General features: G+C 39.7%; 1 protein-coding gene across 4 annotated transcripts in view; it reads right to left on the bottom strand.

Moving 5' to 3' along the window:
• FAT1 (FAT atypical cadherin 1) overlaps window positions 1–27,812 on the bottom strand; it is a 119,368-nt gene that overhangs the window by 86,146 nt on the left and 5,410 nt on the right. For 3 of the 4 annotated variants that reach the window (XM_024759952.1, XM_024759950.1, XM_024759953.1), the window contains one exon: window positions 17,576–20,855. In XM_024759952.1, the coding sequence (XP_024615720.1) occupies window positions 17,576–20,837 (3,262 nt within the window). In that variant the 5' untranslated portion in view covers window positions 20,838–20,855. Of the gene's footprint in view, window positions 1–17,575; window positions 20,856–27,812 lie in introns of those variants that run through there. The other variant, XM_024759951.1, reaches the window with a different exon arrangement.

Genomic DNA, 27,812 nt, shown 5'->3' on the forward strand with positions numbered 1-27,812 from the left:
TTCACAGTCTCTCCCAGGTACTTAATTTGAGTTAATAGCTGTGAAGGAATTGCTTATTGCCTGATAACAGATCTTGGATAATCTGTTCTCAAATCATCCCATGAATAAGATAATTTGTTTTAATTCAATCACTATGCCCCTCAGTATATATAAACTATGGACATGGGACTATGGATGTGGGATAGTGAATTAATTTACAAGGACCACTTAGGGAAGGAAGAGAGAAGAATTTGTATTCTTGGTTTTAACAGTAATATCACACTTTATTTGAAAAGCCTCACAGCAGCTAACCTTAGAAATTCATACTAAACATATGCTTTTATAGAGTAAACAGTATTTAACCAAGTGACATAAAAAGTAAACTCCCATTTTAGAGTTATTTTTTTCCACAGGACCTTTAGCACATAAGAGATATCATACATAAAAAAAAACAAAACAAAGAAGCATTAAGATGCCATTGGGGACAAAGATTAAAAAAGCTAAATTAAATCAAAGAGTACAGTCTCAAAAAGTTCACTTAAAAAATTAGAATTTTCAAACACATAACCAGAAGTACAGCCACAAAATTAACAATCACCATTTCAATTACGATAGTTCCCTGATTGAAGTTTTTTCACTAACAATATTGGTACCTTTTTGGGTTTTGTTTTTAAATCCAGATAGTCAGTGGCAGCAAGAATGCAGAGATGAACTTTCTTAAACTGCTGATGAGGCTTTTTTTTATGGGTAAAAATGCGGCAATTTGTTTTGTAGCAAAAACTTTAAAAAGTTTTATTTCCTCTGACCTAGTAATTCCACTTCCTGGAATTTATGCTAGGGCAACAGAGAAGCAGTACACGTACAAGGAAATAATTTAAGTGTTCAAAAACTTGGTATTGTTATACATATTACAATTAATCTCTGTGATGGCATACTATATTACCAAGAATCATGTTCTCTAAGAATATTTTAAAAATCACAAAAGGTCCTGGATGTGTATATTGAAAGGAAGTCAACAAAGCAATACGCACAGTGTTAAGTTTACTTTTTAAAAAATCCAGCACTTGGAGCTGTATGGGTGTGTGTGTGTGTGTGTGTGTGTGTGTGTGTGTGTGTGTGTGTGTGTGTGTGGTGTGTACACAAGTTAGGAAAAAATTTCAGTGGTGCTCTAGGCAGTAGAACTTTAAGAAGTTTTTTTTTTTCCTTCTTCATAATAGTCTACATTTTCCCAGAGCTCTACAATGGTTATATACTGTTTTTTTTAATTGGAAAATAAAGTTCATTTTACAAATGCAAGTGGTTCCCTGCCAACTTTGCCCAAATGCTATGGAGAGTCAACTCTTCAAAGAAAAGAATCAATATTATGTAATCATTTTCAAACTCCCCTTTCAAGACCTTAAAAGGGGACTTCTAAAGCTAACAGAAGCCCCAAGCAGGAAATAAATTTGCAACTGAACAGATGCACTCCCAGAGAGGGGTGCGATGCACCTTCAGTGGCTTTGGCAACAATTTCCTTTTATTATTCCTTCGATTCCAAGTGCTTTTCAATCCAAGAAGCCTGAAAAAGTTAATAGGTCCTTAATAAGGACTCTGCTCCTTGAACTGATTCCTGTTCATAAGGTAATCTGGAGACCCCATGTGGCCCTTTCACACCGGCTTTAGCAAATTCCCTGCAGTGAGGTGGCCCCAAGGCAACTCTGTTTTCCGAAGACCAGGCTGTGACCTAATCAATAGGGCTCAGAGCAAGACAATCCCTACATTCTACAGTCCTGAAGGGGGGAGGGGGGGCGAGAGGAGAGTTCAAGCTTTATCGAGGAATGCTATTTACCTGTCACCGTGATGGTTCACCCGGCAGGGGTTAAAAAAAAATCTCCAGCTGCTTTAGCAGACTCCCGGCCAGCAGCCAGCACAAAATAAACATATTTACTTAAGCTTCATTCACAAGTTCTGATGTAAAACTGTTAAAGCCCAAAAGCAGGTAGATCTGTGAGATACCAGGGCAGCAGTGGCAGCTTGTATGGTATAGCAAGTTTTAACCGCCTGTCCATTCAAATGCCATGAAGAGTGTCATTACTAGAACATGACAGGACAAAAATCATCCCAGTGTGCACATCCCAAAATTTACACAGAGAAGTCCCAAAATATGAACTTTTTAACTCTGAAAAGAATTAAAACTGAAGCAACACAACGGCAAGTTTACAGAAGGACTACTTTTCATCATTGCCCTTAATCCCAAAGAGAAGTACGAAAAATATAGGTTTTGGGTTACAAAGGTTAACAATTTCCCAAGCCCATAGGAACTTGTCTTTTAATTACTACAGATTTTGCTTCATTTGGAAATGGAAGACCTGGTCTAATCAGGTCTTTTGGAAAAATCACTTGGTAAAAACTGTCTTAAGACAACAGATACATTTACATAAAGATTTAGCCCTCGAAGGTCAAATCAAATTAGAATTATGCTACCAACCCCAAATACATACCCAAAAGGCAATATGAATGGGACTAGTTTAATAAGAGATGTTTATCCTGAAAAAAAAGACACTTGATTCACTCAGAATTTTACAAAAGCTATCACTAGACAATTTTTAATTGAAAACAAAGCTCTAATTTGAAATTAACTATTAGGTTGCTTTCCTACATCCACTAACACAAAGCAAGAGACAGCCCAGGTCAAATGACTGCAAAATGAGTCTCCATTCAGCTTTAACACTAGCTTAACATCACAAGAATTGCTTCACTGTAATATTTTTACACACCAGGATCTAAGCCAGCAGCACCTTTGACAACGAAATTTTCTGCAACACCAGCATAGTGTTTTTAACATCCTCACTGAATACCATCTGCCCCTAACAATACTAAACTCGTCACGCAGAACTACTTAACTCTTCCCACCACCCCTTCCCAGCAAGGGTGCACCAACCAATCATGGAAGAACAGACATGGGGCCATCACCTCACTGGGTGACCGAGCCTTGCTTTGAATTGACAAATATTCCTCAGAGTAGTTGAGCTCCACACAATTCTCTCAACCTGCGCTGCGCTGGAAGTGGGGCTAGTCCACACAGAGATGTGCTGTAAGTGCAAAATACACATCAATTCAAGACTTCATGTGAACCAAAAACATAAAAGGTCTCATTAACACTCTTTTATGTTGATTACATGCTGAAATCTATGTTAAATAAAATATACTGTCAAAATTAATTTCACTTATTTAATGTGTGTGTGTGTGGCATTTAGAATATTTAAAATTATATACATGGACGGTCCTACCGAGTAATGCTGCCTTAACCTGTAAACGAACTCTTCTTTGAAGATTTGAAGAATAAAAAATAAAAGTAAACACTGGCAGAATTTATACAATTCTGCAAATATAAGTTGTGAATATAGGCTCACATTTTTCATATGGGCAACTGCATCGGAATAAAATGCTTAAACAATAGGATACTTCTAATAAATGGTTTTATAGTCTACTCTGGGGCACAAATTGTTTTGTTGTGCTTTGTTTTGGTTACACAGATTGTACTGATTAGGTGTCCATCATAATGCAGATTCACCTCTAATCCCAAAATAGAGAATTTAAGACTGCTATTCTCTTAGATAAAATGATCATCCATATACTCTATTCAAGATTCATTATCTATTAAAATATCAAATTTTAGGTCAGCATCTCTAGACTAGGTTTCTAATGAAACCTAAATTAAACTTCTGTTATAGAATCTTAATTTCATCCTATGAAAGAATTTTATTAGAAACAAGAACATTCATTTTGATATTTAATGATCACTGTACAGCAATAAACAATGAACATTTATTCTTTACTAAGGTCACTTATTCTTTTCTTCTCTAAGGAGGATTATTTTTCATTGCTTGTTTTTCTAATCTCTTTGAGGAAAATAATACTAACCAGGGTTTAATTATATTTTCTTTAAAAAAAAAAGTTTCCTTTTCCACAGATAAGTCAATGTGTTCAAAGACATTAACTTCCCAAATTTCCATTAACTCCCCCAAATTACAGAAACATCACAAGGCTTAGTCAGTCAGTACATTTATGAGTTTGTTTCAAATTCTGAGATTTGAAATGTCATAGGGCATTTTCCTATTTATTCTGTTGCATATTTGTCACGTAACTCTAATACAAGCTAACTTTAATACAATACTAAGTGGCATTAAAATACATCTTTAAATTATTTTTAATGTTTCCATTTAAGCTGAAACGTGAGCAGAGGTATAAGGAACGTGTACGAAGCCAAGAGATAGCAAAGCACCCTCCTATGTTCCCTCCTCCCTCTTTCAGTGTCCCCTAAATTGTCCCTGTACTTCCCATTCCATTTCCCCCAAGTTTTCCTCTAAGAAAAAGCATAAATGAAATAATCTGTGACAAATTTATTAGCAAGAAAAGTGGTGTAAAAAACAACATCCAGAAACCAAAGGCTGTTGTGAAGACCTCCTGGCTACCTTTACCAGACACTCAGTATCTCTGCCTTTGGCATTAAAATGCTGTTCAAAAATTGGATCCTCAAGTTCCCTGGGGACAAGCCACTTCAGAAATCTTTGTGATAAAAACTGAGAAGGAGTAAAGACTAGGGTTTTGGTGTCTTTACTCTTCATGCATACTCCTGGTATCTTTGATCAAGTTCTAGCTTACACAGAAATATATTTTAAATAACTTGAAGAAGTATTTTAAAACCATGAAATGTTTTAACAGCATTAAAAACGTTATGTATAGCTGAATATGTAAGGTAGACATTTTTCAAGAAACTATAGATATTTTTTACAGACAATTTTCAAATGCCTTTAAATTCTTATGTACATTTACTATTCAAAAGGAATTTCCTCGAAGGGAAAAAACCAGCTAAAGTGGCTGTGGTAGACTGAAAAATGAACGCAATACTTTGCAACGCCTCCCGAGAGGTGGAGTCTATTTTTCTACCCACTGAGTCACCCTGCTCAGCCAGGAATGTGGGAGAAGTGACAACATAAGAGTTCTGAGTACAGGCCTCAAGAAGTCTTGCTGCTTCTGTTCTCTAGCTCTTGGAACCCTGAGACTATTATGTGAACAAATTCAAGCTGGTCTGCTGGATGATGACACAGGTAAGGCTGTACCCCCGGCCTGCAACCAAAATCTAGCCAACTCCCAGAAGCTGAGCCATCATGCTGACAGCAAATGACCCAACACATGAGCAAGCCCAGCTGAAACTAGCAAAGGAAAAACCCAGCTGAATCCAGCCCCAACTACCAACCCACAGAATTGTAACCTAAATAAACTTAGGTGGTTGTTTGAAGCCACTAAGTTTAAGGTGGTTTATTTCCCAACAAAAGGCTAAATAACATGGTTCTCTGTGACTTGCTTCACGGTATTTCACGTCGGCCCAAAGATAATGAAAGTTTCAATTTGGCTTTGGATTTCTCTGCATTTACTCCACTAAATCTTCTAATCGTTCTCATTAAACCTAACTTAAACTAGACATCATCTCTCCATTTCTCCTAACTCTCAACTGGTTCTCAGGCACCAAAATGTGCCTCCTCCGAACAGATCTCTACCCAAATACACAGAGAATAACTTCCACAAAGGTTTTCTGCCCTTCCTTTAATCATCCTAAAGAGTTAGGTATAAATTAGAAAAACGAAGTGAACTGAATTAGCTACTGCTAACCGTCTATTCATATGTATGAAAGGTTTAGAATTAGATGCCCTAAGCAAGAAAAGTAGACAAAGAGCAAATAAGAATTTTTTTTTAAATTTAGATGCAGTCACTTAGATGAGGAAAATATTTTTAGTTTTTACATATATTACTCTCCTTAACATAGTCAGTCTGCTCATTGAATTTCTCCTTAATTCTACTAGGCTTTAAAAGAAGGGTTTGCTATAGGTAAATAGCACCCCCTTAACAGAAATAACCAAGAGATTTACAATAAACAACAAATGGCTTTTTAGAAGAGTACATCTATATGTGCTCAATTTATTGCAGAAAACTGACAGTTTCAAAAATACTCTAGGACTCTAGAAATAATTACTTCTTTTAAGCTTTAGGAAATTCATCAATAATGATACTAGCAAGTAAAAACAGGCTCTACTAATCTGAAAGTCTTTCAAGAGTTAAATGTTTGCAAAATAACATACAATATAAATGGATGTTCATCTTTTAGTACTTAAAACAGAGGAAATATGTTTCCCAGAGAATGACACAGGCTATTCTACAGCCCAAGAAAACAACAATCCCTAAGGCAGGTATACTCACCTAGAAAGCCACAGAATTTAGGATTTCTAATTCTAGGTGTTGGTAACCCAATCTGACAAAAGAAGTTGCTTCTCGAGCCGGCAAAGTCTAAACAAAAGGAATTGGCAGCGCCACTGAAGTTTTGTTGTGGCTATTACTCTAATTCTTTTGTTTTGAGCTATTTCAGAAGTATGGGAAAAAGGGCATTTTAAATGGAAGATCAGTTTTAACTGCATTAAAAGAATAGGTGGACCTATAGCACATATGACACCTTTCTACCCCTTTATAATTTTCTCTATATATTCCCAGTAGAATAAATTTAAAAGGTCTTTCCCAATGATGGTTACTTAGATATGTTTCCTTTTATTATTTGGTAACAATCTATTTCAAGTTCAAACTGTACCGATCCACCAAGTGTTTGCTGTGTGCCTACTACGTTCCAGGCATAGTTCTAGGCACCAGCAATACAGGCAGGAACAACACAAAGGTCCCTACCCTCATACAGCTCCTATTGTGAGACATAAAATGACAAAAGCAGATTTTTTTAAATGTTAGAATAGTTCTTAATATACACTATGCAAAACACATTATTTGAAAAATCATGGGCCTTAAATTATAAAGCTTTATATTCTGTAGATGTGATAACTTAGTTTGACTTCTTTCTAAAACCAACAACACTGAGCTAATTAAAAACAAACATGGATATTATTCATGTTCATGCTTTCCTAATCAGCTTTCATCTTCTACATGAAGTCATCACGCTGTTAAGAAAAAAATACTTCAAAAAATTGTTTTAGATCTATCCTTTAAAAGTAACGGGTTTCCATTCTGATGCCTCAACCAGCGAACTAACTTGGTTTTTACATGGCAAACGCGTCTTTTTTTCATTTAAAAATGTACACATCTTCAGCTGAGGAAAAAATCAAAAGAAGAATAGCGTCATGTGACAAACATTTATTGGCTTTATCAAAAGATGACCATCACTGAACAAGTATTTACTGACTACCAGCTGTGTGCCAAGAACTGCAACAAGATAAAGATATTTGAGACAGCTTGATGTCAACCAGCTTTAAGACTAAACAGGCAAGTAAAACAGTTAACGATGACAAGCTAAAAGCAGGGAGCTCCCTGGTGGCCTAGTGATTAGGATTCAGTGCTTTCACTGCGCTGCCAGTGCCAGGTTCAGTGCCAGGTTCAATCGCTGCTCAGGGAAACTAGCCATGAGAGGTGTGGTCAAGATTTAAAAAACAAACAAACAAAAACTAAAAATAAATGGATCTTAGAGAATCTTTTAACTAAGAATTTATGGTTGAACTGTTTTTAAACACTTTAAAAGTAATTCAAATGTAAAGTCCTTTTCCAAAAAGCTGTTTTAAACAAAATGTCTTCAACTTGTGATAAAACATATTACTTCACGAAAGAGTCCAAAATCACTGTTTACAAAAACTGACATAACATACGGACTGCAACTGATATGAATATCAATACCTGTAAATCACAGATCAGAAAATGCTGCCACATACAGATTAATTTCATCTTTCACTATAAAATTATTTAATGCTCCTTTTATAATAAACAGTAGCCTTAAAAATAAGCATTACTCATCAAATTTTTTCTTTTGTACTGAATAAGGGACTATTTACAGAACTAAAACAGTATATTAAATCCCAAATGCTCTGATTCTTAAGACCATTTAAATAAAAATCCAGTCTGTCAAGAAAGTTAAGTTCAATATTAGAAGTCTGCGTTATCTCACATTATTTTACCTTAATAAAGGCATACTAGTAGTTTGAGCTATGGAGGATTTCCACGATAAGCTGGCAATACTAAAGATCAAATCCTGGCCCAGACAGCTGCCTACCTTAAAAATGGATATATTTTTTATTATAATTGTTTGTCTTGTACACCTTAATGGGGAGACAGGTTTATCTGAAGATACAGGTTTGCAAAGAACTATAGGTTATTACTTCACTTGGAAATAGCCTTGGATGACAGATTCTCTTGAATCTGTACATTTTTCCCCCATCTACAAATATATAGAAAAGTGACTTCTATTTGTCCATTGTAAAGGTTTACCTTCTTCATTTATAAAGTAGAAATAAAACCCACTGTATAAGCACATATTAGACTAAGTGCCATGTAATGTATGTAGAAATACTTGCAGGCTGTGGAGCATTATAAAAATGCCTGTCATCAACCACTGTCACCATCGTTATCACTGTTCTCCTTGCCCTCTGGTCCTCCCTTATGAGAGCTTGTAAGGATTGGCCACCCTGAAACCTCTAGAACAGAGGGACTTAAAACCAGGGGTCCAAGGACACTGAGGGTCCATGAACAGAGTTAGCATTTCATGAGCCCCTGGTATTATAACCAAACTGCTGAATCTCTGAAGAGAGAATATACAGCTTTCAACAGATTCTCAAAAGTTTCTGTGGTTCTGAAAACATGAAGAACCACTGTTCTGAAGATCCGGATACAGGTACCTGGGAGGGCAGTAGAAGAAAGGCCTGACACCCCTTTCATGACTACCATTATTATACGTTGCAATCTGTTTGTGGAACAAAGGCTATGCAGTGCTATGTCAGCCACTGTGCTTAGGAGTGGGCAGAAAAGTAAGCAAGACTGTGCTCTGTCCTTGAGTTCTGGGAGACACACATGAAAAAGACCAATAAACCAAAAGACTCTGAATCAGACATATACAGAAAGGGGAACAAAGAGAAGCAGGCTAACGACCTGGTCTCAGGAAAGGCTTCTCAGAAGAGGCAACACTGGCACATTAGGCCAACCTAACAAATACTTACAGAGTGCCTATTACATGAACCCAGTAGTAAAAGATTTAGAATCTACCCACACAAGGAGCTGACAGTTGAGAAAAGGACTGTAAATAAACAATTACACTAGAGTGATACTTGAAGTGAAAAAAAAATACATACAAGAAAAGAATTAGCTCCATATGAAAGAGAAAGCTTGTCAAGAAAGATTGATTAAAGCAGAGTTAGAGAAAATAAGAGCCGATCAAGTGGTCAGTGTGTTACCCAAAGGCAGGGAGATAGGAAATAATGGGGCCCAGAGGCGTGAGAGGGTGACAGGGAAGGGACTGGCCCCATCTGGCTAAAGCACCTGGATGAACAGGAGCTGATGAGGGCAGCACAGGCAAAGGACATTGGAAAAGGGAGGCAAGTTTACTAGGGCATCACAGGCTATGCTGAAGAGCTGGGACTTCATGTAATAGGGACAATAAAAGCTTTAAGGAAGAGTCCGTGGAGATGGAACGCCCCTGCTTAAGAACCATCTCTGTATTACCAGAACACCCTCAGTGTGTCACACCTTAAACCACATCAATTCCTATGACACTACTTAATTTAAAAATATGTATGTATGGGGACTTCCCTGGTGGTGCACTAGTTAAGACTCCGCCTTAGCTCCAGGGGACGCAGGTTCCCCGACCAGGGGAACTAAGATCCCACATGCTGCGGGGCAACTAAGCCCGCGCGCTGCAATGAAGAGCCCATGCAGCCAAGTAAATAAATATTAAAATATATACGTATACAAATATTTCAAAATTCAATGAACAGAGTATATTACCATCTAATTCTACTCAAGAATTACTGTGATGATCTAATGAGACAATAAGAGTTTAGAATAGGGTTAGTACACAGCAAGCATTCAATAAATGTTAACTATAATTATATACTGATGGTGATAAATATGAAGAAAGTAAGATAAGCGCACAATATGGCTAAACCAGCACAAATTAGAAAGAAGTCTTAAGAAACTACAGAAATAGCTGGGTAACTTTTAACAAAAAAAAAGGAAAAATCAACTGGGCTAAATTAAAAAGACCATATTTGGTACCAAGAATTACTGTGATGATCTAATGAGACAATAAAAGAGTTTAGAATAGGGTTAGTACACAGCAAGCATTCAATAAATGTTAACTATAATTATATACTGATGGTGATAAATATGAAGAAAGTAAGATAAGCGCACAATATGGCTAAACCAGCACAAATTAGAAAGAAGTCTTAAGAAACTACAGAAATAGCTGGGTAACTTTTAACAAAAAAAAAGGAAAAATCAACTGGGCTAAATTAAAAAGACCATATTTGGTAGACTTTCTCCAGCATAAAAGAAATAGACACGTCTAAAGATTCTCTTTCAACAGGTCAGTTTACTCAGCTACTTGGAGGCCTAGCAATGAAACAGGTTCAATATGACAGCAGATATTCTGAGGGGAGAAAGAGTACTTCAATTGCCAAGGCAAGTTAGTTGATAAGACTGGCCCTTGAAGTATATATGTGAATGTTTTTGACTTTTATCACTGCCGTTAAACTGGATAACTGCCAATTCAACACGTTTAGCCATGTGCCCTTGAACAGCAATCTTTCCAAGTCCATTTATTCCCAGTAACGAACGAAGACATGAAAGACCGTGCTTTGTGGCATTGTGTCCTGTACGGTGAGAATGCACTATTTACAGCAACATGGTTTGGTTTTTTAAAAACTACGTACCATGAAGGTAGCTGCAAATAAAGGAGTACACAAAATACAAACTAACAGATAATAAATACTTGACAAACCCAGACTTATGAACTGAAACAATCCAGAGTCAAAACAACAGGAACTAAATGGTTAAGAAAAAAATCCAACATGGACAAACAACTAAAGTTTAAGATCTACTCAATTTTCATAATTGGGCAAGGCAGGCAATACAGAAAGAACAGACTAGAGGTTAACGGGGTATTAAATCTCTATACACATATGCCTCTCATCAAGGTTTGAACACTCAACTCTTCAACACTCTTAGAACATAAAGATGGTTCCCTGCCAAGAGGGTTGAGAAGCAGAACAGGTTCACTAAGGCTTTCATGCCACACACCACATGGTGGCAAGGACAATGGCTGAGGCCAAGGCATCGAGGACGACAATGCAAGACAACAACTACGAGGAACTCCATGCAAAGAAGAAGTGCGGGTTAAGCCAGATTCGGCTACTATGTGCATTAAATTGGTTTCAAAGGTTAGCCAGGACCCTAACCACCACCTAAAACAAGGTTTCCATGAAAAGAGGCTTCAACTAACATCCAGTACAGTTCACATAGGCAGCATTTTTATTCATGAGAAGGTCATACTTTCACAACTGAAAGCACAGGTGAGACACCCGTCCATCTCCACTAGACATGGAAGCTCACGATATTACTCAGTATGATTCACCTGCTACTAATCAGTTCAGTGCAATAAGCTTAAATGGTTTAAATGCTACCACTCTGGAACGCTAAAATCCTGTTCTACTAAATGTGCCAAAGAGCAATACATCGTTCTGAGGAAAAAATGAAGGAGGAAGATTCTTAGAGTCAATACTCCTTCAAGACCAAGCCTCAAATTTAGGATTGAAGGGTCCAGCCCAGCCCAGCCCAGTCCACCCCCATTCAGCCCAGAATCCCACTCAACTTTAAATGGGCTCCCTTGGGGCATCTCAAGACCACTCACTCTTGAGTTAGAGGCAGTCTCATGCAGTGTTTGCATGCACACGCTCCCTAGTTCTGCCACTTAGTACTCAAGTGGTTTTAGGCAACTTATTTAACCTGTGAACATTTCCTCATCGGTAACATAGGGACAACAGTAACTATCTGGTACTTGTGAGGATTAAATAAACTAATACATATAGAGTGCTTAGAACAGCACTGGTTGTGACACTCAACAAGTCTCTGTGGTTTGTTATTACAATGACGCCCCTCATCGTTACTGTCGTTATCGCCGAAAGCATGCAGCCAGAGAGCATACTTCAAGTTGTTTCCACCGCAACCCCCCCAGGTTCTGGCCCTCACACCTCATTTAGGATTGTATCAGGGCACTGCACGCCTTCCTTCACCACATGCTGCTAAACAACGTAACACCACCTGGAATCACAGGGCTTTATATCCCCACCCCTCTTCCAGCCACACTCACTCGGTACTTTAAGCATCAACTCGTTAAATATCATACAAATAACTAAAGAAAAGCTGATCCTCTGTTTCCTCTTAAAACAAAATGGAATTTCCAATAAGATCCTATTTTCACCTTAAAACACTCCTGCTTCAAAGGAGGGTCCCTTCCCCAGTGGGATTATTACCACGCCCTCCCTGCCCTGACTCAGATTCACAGATTCTTTACTTCCAGACACAGCAACAGCACACTATCATCACATAATTTCTGCCAAAGCCCGATTTTTCAATCTCACTGTTGGCTAGGAAATCAGTTTCTTTTCTCTTCAACTTTCTGAGGAGGAGAACAAAAAGAAAGAACAGGACAGCAGCTGTGGCCACTTAAGGGAGGAGATGGCAACACAAAAGCTCTTTCATCAGCAAATTTCTTCACTCCCTAACGGGCCTCCCACCAGTATCTATTTAAGTTCCTGCTGCCCGGAATTCTAGACCCAGCTCCTGGTCCCACCACACTAGACTACACTTCTAGCGGCCACCCAGCTCTCAGCCACTCTTACAGACTTTGGGGTCATGATGCTTGAGCCCATTAAGAGCCTTTCTCTACATTCTACTTTCTGTCATGAGAGAAGTGGCCCTAGGAAAAAACACAGGTCCCTGGCTGTATGCAGAATATCCTACTTGAGTGAATAACTAAAATAATAATTAAATACTCAGAGTTCTGCCAAACCAGACAGAATCCCCAGAAACATTTTCCCTCTCACTGAAGTCAACAATAAGGTTAGTCTGGACTGGAATTCCCTTCTGTTCCCATTACACAGACTCATTCCTCCTGCATCCCGTAAGGCAGGCCAGGAGCCAGTCTCCAAACGGGTGATCCAGGAATGGTGCAATAACGCTCCCCTGTAATGAGAATGTAGCCAGGTTCTCTCAAGAAAAATGTAGTCCTTATTCTCTCTCCCATATTTCATGAACAGTGATTTATCTTGTTGCAACAGCTGTACTTCCATATTAATTCATTCCAAGTCTTTTCATCAAAATGTACATTTCAATCCTGAAAGCAGGATTGGGAGTCTAAGAGTAACACAGCACTAATAAGTTCAGAAATTTGCTTTTATCTTAGTGAAATACTTGGTCTCCCCGAATATGTAGAGTCACAAGGGGAAAACACTCCAGCTTGGCTGCACTACACTACAACAGCCAAACTGAACCAAAGTACTCCACGCAGAAGGGAAAACATACCTAAAAGACATCCTGTTACAATACAGACATGGGTGCAACAGAGCTCAACTGATAAACACTGCTTCAATACCAGGTCCTATTAACAAATGAAAAGAAACTTTTGGCCAAGCATTTTGCTGTTTTTTTTTTTTTTTTTTTGACACAAACCCATGTCCCCTGCATCGGCAGGCAGACTCTCAACCACTGCGCCACCAAGGAAGCCCAGCATTTTGCTAGTTTTAAAAATTATCCTTAGTTTTAAAAATTAGCAAAAACCCGCAACGTTTTACTTGGTGCTCAAGTAATAATTAACTTGGATGGGTCCTCATCAGCCAAGAACACTAAGCTGAATTTATTCCACAGATCTCCAGGAGGAAGCCCCAAGATTCTACTCTGCTCAACTCTGAAGCCTACAACAAGGCAACCAGGAATGTATTGGAAGTGAGAATGGGGTGAACGCTGAGAAGTAAAAAGTCAGGAAAATAAAAACCTAAATGTGAAATTACACATGCTTCCAAGATACGTACTCCACTAACATTTCTGTTAAACCTGCTTTACAACCCTCACTGTAGATTTTAAGGAGACAAAAAGGGAAGAATCTTAATTAGAGCACTGGAAATTGGCTCTCTAACAAGACTGACTTTCTAAATAGTGTTTCACCTAACACTCAACCTTTCCAAACCTCAAATGGACAAGCAATCGTGTGGGCTTGGATTTATCAGAACAGTTAACTAACAGCCAGCAGCCTCTCCAGGAAAAGCATATGACACAGTGAGAGATTATCTGATGAGTCAAATGACTGTCACCCCCATACTGCAAGTACGTGTTGCCTCCCTGCAAAGCCAATTAGCAAAAGATGCACAAAATTCAGTTGACAGGGCTGTTCATCCAACTACATATTTTAGGTAGTCCATAGAATTTCCATTTCCAAAGAAAACAACTTGTCAGGGGATGTTTCAAATTTAAGTAGGCTTTTTTTTTTTTTTAAAGAAAATGGAGGATCTTAAAAATAATAAGAACTAAATTCAGATAGCTGAATATATCCTCTGTTCTATGAGAAGCATACAAATGATATGCGTATGTGACAATGTTGAAACAGGTAAAACACCACAAAAACTCGGCTCTATTATTCAACCAACGCTACAGAGTTTAAAGTTAAGTCAAAGGCAGAAAGCAAACAGACCATGAGATGGGCAGGTTCGTGGGCTCCACACCCACAGCAGCTCTGTACAGGCCCACAGACATCAACCCCATACGAAACGTATCCCTAGAGGAGAAAGGAGGCTCAGCAGAAACGGGCAAGGAGCAGAGACTGAAGTTCTTGAAAGGTGCTAATGAACCCAAACTGGGCCAGGCCGACTCCAATTCACACCGGAGTTTTACTGCTGTGTCCTACGGGGTGCCCAATGGTGTCCCTGAACTGCCCCTACGTTTCTTCATCTGACAGGAACCTCTCCACACTTCCCACCTGCCTTCAAAATCAGTGAGACAAACCCCACATGAAAAATTAGCACATCTAATTTTAGTATTTCTGCTGCACAAACATACTGACTTTTCATGAAAGAATTCTATACTATGATACCAAGTGCCTTGCCAGGGGTCTCTGGAAAATAACTTGGGCTGATAATTCTACTGCCAAAAAGAAAATATCTTGCAATGTATAAATATTATTACATCACCTTTATTCAATTTCAAAAAGCACACAAACATAAATGTGCTGCGTGCTATGTATTTTCCTCTGTAAAGCAAGGACTGCGCAATAGATGACACCTAGAAATTGCCAATTTTTCTCTCACCTTTAAATCTCAATCTTTATACCAATGCATAACAGTTCCTACCCCACTGCCCATAATCCCAACTCATCCCCTGGCCTCTCACTAAGTTACCACTGGAAAAGTCTGGCACTGCCGTTCAGCTTGAAAACTACTATAAATTATATATTTCAGAATAAATACTGCCTTGTTCAGTTGGTTGGTTACCCCACCTCCCTTGATAGTAAGAATATCCCAGTCTCTTAAATTTATAGACGAAAAATATTAGTTTCTAAACAGGTCTTTAAAAAGCAACAATAAAAATACTCTTCTCACTTGAAAGAAAAAAATCCAAAAGGCTGTGCTCATATAATTTAAGACATCAAGGAAATGTAAATTAAGATTTTGTTTCTATTTTCTGTCTGAACTTTAACTTCCAACAGTTCTCTTCACAGGCTTTCAAAGCCCACCTTGGAAAAGAAAAAAATAGGAAAAATTGTCCTTATGAAATTCACAAAAACACTTCATAGTTTCAGCTTCAGTTACTAACTGCTGGGTATTTTTCTATGTTGCCATTGTACCTGAAAACTAATTCATATCAGAGAGTATGAAAAGAAAAAAGATTCATTCTACTCTTCAGATGGGTGATTACTAACTGCTGCTGGTGATGCTATTTTCTCTTGAATTGAACCATTACAGGTATTTCAGATGAGTAGCATGTAATCTGCAGATCTGTACCACATGCTAGTGGTATATAATTCACTAGAAAAAGAACCCCCTGAATAAACAAACCACATTAAAAATTGTAGTCTCTAAAATCACTTATTTCTAGGACAATAATTATTTTTCATGTGCTATACACCTATTAGATATGGGAGTACTGACTGAAGAACTTATTTGTGGTTATTACTGAATAAAAACTTAAAGGTTTAATGTAATTAGAAAAATACCCCTTTTAGAACGCACATATTCATAAAGGAAACATCAATGAGATTAATAAACAAACTGAACCCCACCTATGGCTGATTACTGCTGTGATTACCCAGTTTCCTTCTATTTCCACTAGCATTCTCAGAAAGCAGAACATTCAAAGCGAAAATAATCACTAATTTACTCATTCAGTCTTTAACCATTTAATGAGCAGCTTCTACACGCCAGGCACTTTTTGCTAGGTGCTGAGGACAGAAAATACATGAGCTAAAAGCCCATCCTTAAAGGTGGTTCTGGGCTGAACTGTGTCCCCCAAGATTCCTGTGCTGAAGTTCTAAATTCCCAGTACCTCAAAACATGACCGTACTTGGAGACAGGGCCTTAAAAGAGATAAAGCAGTTAAAATGAGGTCATTAGGGAGTGGTCCCCTATGACTGGTATCCTTACAAGCAGAGATGAGGACACAAACACACAGAGGGAAGATCATGTGATGTCACAGGGGGAAGATGGCCAACTACAAGCCAAGGAGAGAGGACTCAGAAGAAACCTACTCTGCCTTGATCTTTGACTTCTAACCTCCAGAATTGGGAGAAAATAAATTTCTCTTGTTTAAGCCACCCAGTCTGTGGCAGACCTTTGTTACAGCTGCCCCAGCAAACTAATACCACAGCTCACACCCCATCAAAGGAGACTGATATATAACTATAAACTCTGTGAAAGGCAGCTAAATTTGAGATATGTACAAAATGTAAAAAACAAATACATACTCTAGCATAAATTGGCTATCCTGGATGTTCTGGTTTTTAGGACCTTATTCTAGGGGAAAGAATATCGTAACAGAGCATTGTTACCATTTCCAAGAGATATTAAATAGACTCTAACACATGTTATTTCACTTTATGCCCACATAAATCGTACAGTAATTTTGAGTGTCCCCATCTTAAAGATGGAGAAAGTCAGTTTTAAAAAGGTAATCAACTTGTCCAGACCACCAAGTTAACAACTGAAAAAGCCACAATTCAAAGCCAGGTCCCCTCAGTTTGACATTCTACAGCCTACATCTGCCTTTCAAACAAAACCCCAAGAAGGTACTAAGTCAAGCAGATCACAGCATGAAGTTTTAGAACAGTCTTCTCTCTGTGCACTGCCTAATTTGCAGGTGTGCACGAATGTCTGAATAGCATGCTAGGTAGTGGAGTAGTCTTCTAAGTCTGCAACCTTAATAGCTGGAAAAACTCTGGAAGGGCCTCTCAAAGTTACAGCAAAACCATAAGGATGCTTCTGATAATATACAGAACAAACCTGTATATTATCAGTGGTAATGATTTCAATTTTTCTGATTTTTTTCCTACTCATTTTATGCCAACTCATTCAGGTTCCTCTAGTTCCATCCTCATGGCTTACTATACAAAGACATGTGCAACAGGACAAAAAGTATGGACATGCACTGCGCCCTACCAGAAGCCAACGGGGAATTGTGAAGGAGCCAGCACAGGGCATATTTACTTTAGAAAAAAATGAAAGGGAAGAGCAAACCACAGTAATAAAAACACACCTACCTGTTTCTTCATCTATTTTGAAAACACCAACACCAGAACCATCTCGAATGGAATAGTGGATCTCCCCATCTCTTCCTGTGTCCTCATCATGAGCTGATACCTTCATCACTGATGAACCAACAGGGACATTTTCTTTCACTACACCCTTTTCCACAAAGCTAGGAAACACTGGTGGGTGTAAGTTCTCATTCACATCGATGACTTCAACTTCAATGTAGCAAGTGGAAGACAGAGAAATGGGCTTCCCTTTGTCTTTGGCCCTCACAGTGAGATTATACACTTGCTTCTTCTCAAAGTCCAACTGCTGTATGATTCTAACTGCTCCACTGAGCTTATCCACATCAAAGTTTCCTTCTTCGTGGTCCATAAGACTGTATCTCACCTGACTAGACTGACTTAAATCAGGATCATAGGTCTCTAACCACATGATTATGGTTCCTTCTGGAAGGTCCTCTCGAACTTTCACACGGTAATTAGGGGGAATAAACTTGGGTGGGTTGTCATTAACATCCTCTAATGATACCTTCAGAAGCACCATGGAAAGCAGCTGCGGTTCTTCTCTGGCTTGATCCCTGGCTTCAATCTTTACGTAATGCACGTGCTGTTCTTCACGATCCAAGGGGTTCACGATTTTCACCACTCCAGTCGTGCTGTCAATTGAAAATTTATCTGTGTCTGTAAGAAGAGAGTATGTCACATGTCCATTGGGCCCCAGATCTTTATCTGTGGCTTCAACCTGGATGATTTCACTATTTATCTCTTTGTCTTCACTCACTTCAACGAAATAGTTCTCCTGTAAAAACTCAGGTGGGTTATCATTGGCATCCAGAACTCTGATCTCCAGAAGACGCCAAGCAGCCTTCTGTGGCAGACCGAGGTCAGACACCGTAACATTCAGGGTATATCTGTCTGTTGTTTCATGGTCAAGCGGGGATAAAATTTTGAGCATTCCTGTTTCCATGTCAATAATGAAGCAACTATCCTCATTTCCTCCAGAAATAGCATAGACCAGTTTTCCGTTGAAGCCAGTGTCCAGGTCAGTAGCATTCATGAAAATTATGCTGGAACCCACGGGATGATTTTCCTTCACCTCAATACCAGCTGGAAGGGTACTTCTAAACTGTGGTGTGTGAGCATTGACAGAGTGAGAATCAAAGAAGACATCCTCAACCTCTCCCTGACTGTGTAACTTATTGGCCTGCAGGAGTTTCTCTGCCAGCATCCTGGCCACACCAGTCTCCTCGCAGTGCAAGTTTACTGGCTTGCGAAGGGCAGCCACAGTTATGTTGATGTATAATGGTGTGGCAAAATTCTCTCCATCTGTAGCTGTAATTCTCAGACTGTGAAATGACACCTTTGCCCCTAAACCATTCATGAGCGACTGCTTTAATGACAATACCCCGGAGCTGGGGTTTAAGCTGAACAAATCCAGTTCATTCCCAGCTTCAGTCTGATACCGCACCAACTGCAGTTCATCCGCGTCAATGGCAGAAACAGTGGTTATCTGCTCCCCTACACCTAGGTCCCTGGGAATTGTTCCTTCACAGTTTATCTTCTCAAACAGGGGTGTGTTGTCATTCAAGTTATTGAGAGTGAGGGTAGCAAGGATTTCAACCTCCCGGCGGTATGGCAAGCCCCAGTCTGATGCCCGAATCCTTAGAGTATAAACCCGTGGCATCAGCTCATAGTCCAAGTTTTCTGAAGTACTCACAGCACCGGTGAAATGGTTAATCACAAACGGCACGTGATTCAAATTTGCAATGCTGTACGTCACATACCCGTTCTCACCCTCATCAGGGTCTATAGCACTCACACTCATCACCGTAGTACCAATGGGCACATTCTCGTCAAAAGATGCTTTGTAGGCTGTCTGGGTAAATTCAGGGGGATGGCTATTTGCACTCAAGACTTTAACCAAGACTTTGGTCGAGGCTTTTCTGTCACTTGTTGTTACTTCAAGTTCAAACTGGGAGGCTTGCTGTCTTTTAATTGGTTCTAAAATGGAAATGAGACCAGTGTTGTGATTTAAACTGAATTTAGCTTTTCCAGGTGTACTTTTAAAAACATACTTCAAATGAGAATAGCTAGGTGTGGCTTTCACCATGACCACGGGTGTGCTGGGAGGAGCAAATTCACTTATTTCTGCTCTGTAAACCTCCTTTTCAAACTTGACTGGCCCAGCTTTGAACCGTGGTGAAGTCACCTGAATTACTTTTACAGAAGAGAACTGGGGAGGACTTCCTTTATCTTTCGCCTGTAGTGTCAGGTTGTAGCCGAAAGGATGACTGTCCCAATCAATGTCACCGACTGCTTTGAGTTTATACTCTTTGCTCCCTGGAGAGGTCCTCACTGTTCTAAACTGCTGAAGGAGGTCTCCTGCCACAATGCTTAAAGAAGCGACTTCCCCATTGGCACCCTGATCACAGTCCTCCACGGTTATGATGGCATACGTTGGGTCCTTCTCCAATTCCGATGGTGATAACGTCACTGCTGTTAACACAGGAGCACACTCGTTGGCCTGCTCTACGTGAACTGTCAGCTTAGCCATGCTGCTGATACCACTGCTCCCGTACAATTTCATGCCACGGTCCACAGCAAGAATTTCCATCTCATAGAACTTGGTCTCTGTGTAGTCAAGTCTACCAGTTAAAACTATGGTGCCACTGGTGGGGTGGATAGCAAACATGTCTGTTCGGTCTTTAAAACTGTAGTAAAATTCTCCATTGGTGCCTATGTCTGCATCCGTGGCACTGACTCTTGCAATACTGGTCCTCAGGGCTGTGTTTTCAGGTAAAGAAACACTGTACGAGGTGGGTGAGAATAATGGCCTCAAGTCATTTGTATCCAGCACTTGTACCCTGACCTTTGTTCGTGCTTCCATATTAGTATTTTTTTCAACTGCTTTGACTATCAACGTGTAATGGTCTTTCACTTCTCTATTAAGAATAGCTGTATTTCCTCCTTTGGTCCTTATTCTCAGAAAGCAAAAGTCTCCAAGAATGTACTCTTCAGCTTTGAATAGGTTTTCATTGTCTCCTGAGACAATTTTGTACCTTAACTCCCACAGTGGATTTGTAATGTAAATACCCATCTTTACGGGATGCCCAACATAGGTCTTTGCTGCAGAATTTTCATGCACTGTGACATTGTACTGGAAATGTGTGAACTGTACAGGAGTTTGTTCAAGTGCTTGGCTTCCATCACTGTCTCCAAAATGCTGGAGGAGGAGCAAAAGCAGAAGCGAGGCCAAATGCCTCCCCATCGCTTAACTCCCAGGAACCTGCAACAGAAGAAAATAAGAATCATTGCTTCAGGGAAATAAAACAAACAAAAAGTGTACTTTTTTAAGGTTTTAGACCTCACTTTTTTTTTGTTTTTTTTTTTTTGCGGTACGCGGGCCTCTCACTGCTGTGGCCTCTCCCGTTGCAGAGCACAGGCTCCGGACGCACAGGCGGAGCGGCCATGGCTCACGGGCCCAGCCGCTCCGCGGCATCTGGGATCTTCCTGGACCAGGGCACGCACGAACCTGTGTCCCCTGCATCGGCACGCGGACTCTCAACCACTGTGCCACCAGAGAAGCCCAGACCTCACATTTTAATAAAGTATTTTCCATCTATACAGAATATGAATAAATGCAATAGTTTTCCAATATAAGTATCAATATTGCTAATATTTCTAGAATTACTAAGTTTAAGAACAATTTTTTTTATTTTAATGACTCATAGAATCCTAAACAGCATCAGATGAAGGTCTTCCAGCTGCAACAACTACACTGTATTCCTGCACTTCAATCTTCAAGGCAAGTATAAGCCACTGCTAAAAAACGGAGTGAACATTGTTTCCATTTACTTGTATATAATAAATGAAGTGCTCAAAAGCTCACAGACTTGATGCTACTACAGTATCCTGAGCATGGGACGCTTCGGACAGCTAACAACCAAAAAAACTCTCAACAGTGGTTTTATATAACCTCTCATAATGATAGCTTATAATCTCTCCTAGAAATTTATTATATTATTTCTTTGTAAGAAGGATTAAGTTGACTCCCTACATAATATAAGGGTTTACTGTCTCATTTAGCACTGTATTAACTATTTAAAGGTATTAAAATAAATATAACACCCAGTTTAATACTGAAGTCATTTCTGAACCAACAAACTGAGCCCCAAACAGTCAGTTTACAAAAGGAAAGGCAAGAGCTTGATGTCAAACAGAACTTGCCCTCCCTAAACCAGGGACACAAATCTTGGCAACATCACTGCTGTATCACCACTGCTGCCAACAGCCAGTGCACAGAGGGTCCGCTGTCTTCGGGGCACTGAACAACCCATCACCCAAACACAAGACACACGCACAAAGCTAAATCATCTAAGCAAACATGCGTAGAGGGGCCCAATCAACGCAGCAAGGTGGAAGGCACTGCAGGGAGGTCCAAGGGTGAGGTGGCCGGAAAGAGGACATGTGAGAAAGGGGTACCCTGAACCAGTGAGAAGGCAGGCAGTTCACTGGGCTGAGGCCTGGCGGGGGAGGACAATCGCTTTCAGAGCAGCTGTTCCCCTAAATGCCAACGTAATTCACCTCATAAATGAATGGAGCTTCACAAACGTCCGAGCATGGTCAGAAGAGGACAGTGCTGCAGCCCTGGCAAAGGACCTCTCCGATGAATATTCGGGAAACGGGACTGCTCCCCAAGGTAAGAGAAACAGCACACTGAAGGGCTGGCCAAACAGCCAAGGGAAATTAGCATGGCAACTTTAATTTACAGTATCTTAACTCAGCCAACTGCCAACTTTGCCCCATTAATCATTTCATTAAGGAAAAAAAGAAAAAACCTGATATGCTAAGGCAATGAGAAGCTTAATTGGTACTGAATCCTGTCCAAGTCGGGCCCCCTAACTTGTGCTTTAGCAACCATGACTTCTCAGCAGATAAAGTCAGGAAATGAGACAGAATTTTTGGCCTCTACAACAACATTTAAGATTTAAACAAAATAAGAAGACAATCTTTGCCCAAAACTATCTCTTAATTTGGTCAACAGTTTTAATACTCAGGGAAATTTGAGGATTATGTAACAAACCGATAATTTTATCAAAACAAGTGAAAACTGATTCATGATTGAATTCAACCTACAGGTATTAAGAACCTGCTAGCAGACACACTGTGCTAGGTACATGGACTTAAAGACTATTTTAAAAGGCAAAGATCCTGGTACTGAAGCATTTACAAACCAGGGATAAAATGTAAAGAAAATGTCTTAAAGAAGCATTGCAAAGATGATGTTGCACAAGCACTTTGTTTAAGGAAACATAATGTTACTAGTATCCAGTTGACAACAAAGTATTAAACCAGGATTCTATTGCAAGCAATTAAAATATTTTTGCTTAATTCTACATATAAAATATTATGCAGTAATTTAAAAAATAAGACAGCACTCTATACACTGACATGTAAAGATGTCCAGATACATTAAGTGGAAAAACTAAACTGATCCCATTTATGTTTGCAAAAAGGGAGGGGAGATAAATTATATGCATAGTTCATGGATGTGCTTAAAAATGAACCAAAAAATTCTGGACAGATAAGAAGTAAACTGTTAATGGTGGTAACTTCTGAAGGACAGGCAGCTGGGGGAATGTTCACATTTTCATTTTTCTCTACTATTTGAATTTTTAGTATATATATATATATATATATATGTTATCTTTATCATTAATTCACTTCTTTGGTCATTTGATTCATTCATCACCCATTTAATGAGAGCCTACCACATGTCAGGAACAGTTCTACATGCTGGGAATACAAAAGTGAACCTAACTACTAACAAATCCTCATGGAAGATACATTTCCTGGTGAGAGACAAGGAAACAAAGCGTCTATCAGATGCTGATGATTAGTGCTAAGGAGAAAAATAAAGCAGAAAGAAATGGAGACTGCAGCCAGAAACATGGAGGGAAAGAGAGGCCCCGAAAAAGGACAAGAGTTTCTCAACGTCAAAACTATTGACATTTGGGTCAGATGATTCTTGGCCGGGGGACGGGGTGCGTAGCCTGGAGAGCTGTCCTAGGCATCATTTAGTATTATTCCTGGTCTCCACCCAACTAAAGGCCTGCAGCCTCTCTTCCCCCAACCCCAACTAAAAATGTCTCCAGACAGTACAAATGGCCCCTGAAGCTCAGTCATCTCCAGTAGAGAAGTACTAGTTAGAGGCGCCACAAGGAGAAAGACCGTGGTGGCCTGGCACAGTGGGTGAGCGGAGAGCAATAAAGGAGATCCTTTTTTAGATAAGCTTTTCATTTTAAAATTATTCTAGAGTTTCAGAAAAATTACAAAGACAGTTTCCCCTACTGTTAACATCTCACCTTACTATGGTACATTTGTCACAACTAATGAAATAATATAGATACACTGTAATTCACTAAGTCCCAATGTCCTTTTCCCGTCCCAGGATACCAGCCAAGACAACCGCATTACATTCAGTCATCGTGTTCTCTTAGGCTCCTCTGGACTGTAACAGTTTCTCTGATTTCTCTTGTTTTCAATAACCCTGACAGTTTTGAGAAGTACTGGTCAGGTATTTTGCAGAACGTCCCTCCACTGGAATTTGTCTGATGTTTTTCCGCATGATTAGACTGCGGCTATGCGTTGAGGGGAGGAAGAGAACGGGGTAAAGTGCCATTTTCATCACATCACATCGATGCTGATGCTGACCCTGTTCACTGGGTTGAAGCAGCGCTTGTCGGGTTTCTCCGCAGCGGGGTACTTGCTGCCCCCTTCCCCTACTGTGCCCTTTGGAAGGAAGTCGCTACGTGCAGTCCACACTTAGGGGTGGAGAGTTATGTTACATAAATTGTTTAGAGTTCTTCTGTAAGGGAGATTTGTCTATTCTCTCCTAATGTCTTTATCATTTGTTTTCATCAGTATGGCCTCATGGATGAAGGGTGAAGGACGTCGGATGTTCCTACAAATAAAACAAGAACAGGGGAGTGACATGCTCGAACCTAAAGTGAAAGGGCTGCTCTGGTACCGGGGTGGACAAGAGAAGGGAGGGCAGCCAGGGCAAAAGCTGGAGGGAGACCAGTTAGAAGGTACTGCAACAGCATGGGTGAGAGACTGCAGTGGCTCAGCCTCAATGGTCCTGGTGGGGGTGGGGAGAAGGGTGACATTTTGGATCTACTCCAGGACCAGCTGATGAACTGGAGGGCAGAGGCGGAAGGAGAGAAAGAGAGAGGCATCAAAGAAGATTCCACAGGTCACGTGCTGAGCAAGAACTGAGAGGTCAGGTACAAGAGAGGGAAGCCTGCACTGAGGGAGGAACGGATTTTAGGGAGTACGATCGAGGGTTAAGCTTTAGACATGTTAAGGCAGAAATGCCAAGTAATGACTTCAAGTAAGCAGTTAGATGTGTGGGAAAGGTTCACCGTGGAGTGAGAAACTTGAGAGTTGTCAGAATATGGAAGACGCTACATTTAAAACCACAGAACTAAATGATCACCCACGGAGAGAGCACAGAGACAAGAAACAAAACCAAGGACAGAGACGTGCTACTCCCCAAGATCTAGAAGACAGAAGACGAGAGGAACCAGCAAGGGAGACAAAGCAGCCACTGGGGCAGAAGCAAGAAACAGTGGTGTGACAATGACAATGGTAAGCAAACCAATCTTTCTGAACATTTGAAGCCTAACATGAGACCTTGAAAATGACCCATTAATACTGGCTGGTGCCATGCTACTCCCACCACCACTGGTGCCCTGGGCACGCCCTTCACCCCCAGGGCACAAGGAGAAGGCTCAACATGCCAAACCACTGCAGCTGTTCCCTCCCCACGGCATCTCGAGGATCCCTCAGCAGCACCTGCAGCCTTTGCCACCACCCACTTCTCTCACAGCTGGATTCCCAAACACCTGGCTCACCCTTCACAACTCACCCACCACGCACGGTTCTTCTCACGGGACATATCACAGCTGGAATAAACTTTTTCGACCACATTCATAACTGAGACCTCTTAAAACCCTGAATTTACTCTGCAAACTTGGCTAACAGAATGCCGTTGTAATTAAATTATTAAATGCAAGTCTTTTGATCAGAAAAAAATTCCACTTTCTAGGAGATCTTGTTAACCTTACAGTAATTTACCCGAGAACTGTGAACTCACGTTTCACTTTAAAATGCCAGAAAAATTATGGCTCTTACTCTATGCAAAACAAACAGTAAAGCAGGGGAAACACACACACACATACACACACACACACACACACACACACACACAAATCCTAAAAAGGTACTAACACCATTTCATCTAAAAAAGTACATTATTACCTAGCGCTCACGCTTATGAAAATTAAACTCTAAAAACCATTTTACCCAAAGGCTACACTTTGATATTTAGAAGGTGATCACACTACTTGAACTTACAGTAATCCAGGATTTCTTCTGTGCATTTTCCAAAGTGAAAACAAAGAATGTTTACTTAGTTCAGCCTTTAGGGAAAAGGGCCTCAGGTCCAAAGCTTAAATATCTTTAGTACAGATTTCTGAAAATCCATAAATAAGAGAGAAAGATCATTTTTCTGGTAGAAGTCAGATATTAATATGTTCATGTTTCTTCATTTGCGAGACTTTCATGTAAAGTGTTCCAATCTGTGACTGCACAGGCTTCACACAACAGAACACAGCCCCGTGCTGAGAACACAACTGCATAAGTTCAAACATTTAGATCTAAAGCTGAAGGTTCAGATGTTTCAGATGCTTGAGACAGGGCGTTAGGTGGGACACTGCATTACACAATGCATACATTCTATTAAATGTATGTTTATTATTTAGAGTCGCAACTCTTACACACGCCATTAGTCATTCCAGCTCTCTATCCAAGAGGGAAACAGTATCAGACTCTCCATGCTACATATGATAATAAAAATACACAAAAATATTCAAGTATTTTGTGTTTTCCCTCATCATACTCCCATTTTGTATCCACATCAGTGAGAGCGTCACTAGAATTGAACTTATTACTGAAATTTAGAGTTTAATGTTCGGTTTGAATAGCGTCACATTTTAAAAGTACTTTCTAGAGATGTCTAAATCGTGAGGGAGATGACTGTTTTCAAAGAGAATTGTCACAAAGTTGTTAAAAGACAATATGAAATGTAAACGGCTCCTGCTTTTTAAAACTATTGTATATTAAATAAATGTTTAATGACCTCTAAAATCACTTAACAGGAGTCAAAAAAGAGTACTGTGTCTGTCTTAGAAAGCCTGCTTGTTACTCAGCTATAACCAATTCACAGCTTCCAGGTGACATTTACAACAGAAAAAACCCCTGCATTTTTCTAATAAATTATAATAGCCATAGACAGTACTTTTAAAAGCTTTCATTCTTAACACTGAAAAATTAATGGGTAGATCTTGTTTATTTCTGGGTACATACTAAATCTCTTTAAGCCATCTTAATACATTTTTTCAGTAAAAATGGGGGTGGGTGGCACTATGAACCCAGAATTGAACAGCAGGCTCAGGATTGGTATATATCACTTAACTGCTTCTACTAACTCTGTATGTTGTTAGCTTTGATTGGAGCTGCAGTAAGTCTGATTACTCCAGCAATGACTTAATTTAAATACTGCCTTCAAATGATCAACAACTGATTCCAATTTAACTGAGAGCAGTCTTCAAGCTATTCATACTGACAGTACACACTGCAAATCCCTCTCCTCGGCACATAATTCTTTTGCAGAACCTAAAAGCTTCAGCATTAACATGATTTAATCAATTCGAAATAAGTTTTTGGAAGTTTTCTTGCCCTTAAGTTAAACAGACTTCCTAATTTTTAAATAGCCTCCGTATAAACTCTAGTATGTAATTTACCTACTCAATGAACCTATAAAACTTGCCTGTGGGTAGTTTGAAGAGGACTGTTTCTAGTTGTTGTTTTATTGTGACATAAAAGACAAGACCAACGAACAAGGGCTGTGTGTACATTTCTGGCTAGACTAGGCATCCCTGTGCTAGTTTCTCCTCTTTCAGCACTCCAAAACATGACCACTCTCCGTTATTACCCATCCCGCCAACCACTTTCTCCTCACCCACACTGCAGGGCAAACTTTGCCCACAGAGAAGCGCAATAAACAGACTGTTTACCCTCTTGTGATATAAGAGCATTTCACCTAATATATTTTTCTCTGCAAATAGAAATCATTTAAATGGTGTTTTGGCAGTCATTAATACTGGCCACTCTTCCACTC

Source organism: Neophocaena asiaeorientalis, unplaced genomic scaffold, assembly GCF_003031525.2.
Source record: "Neophocaena asiaeorientalis asiaeorientalis breed wild unplaced genomic scaffold, Neophocaena_asiaeorientalis_V1.1 scaffold521, whole genome shotgun sequence".
Lineage (NCBI taxonomy): Eukaryota > Metazoa > Chordata > Mammalia > Artiodactyla > Phocoenidae > Neophocaena > Neophocaena asiaeorientalis.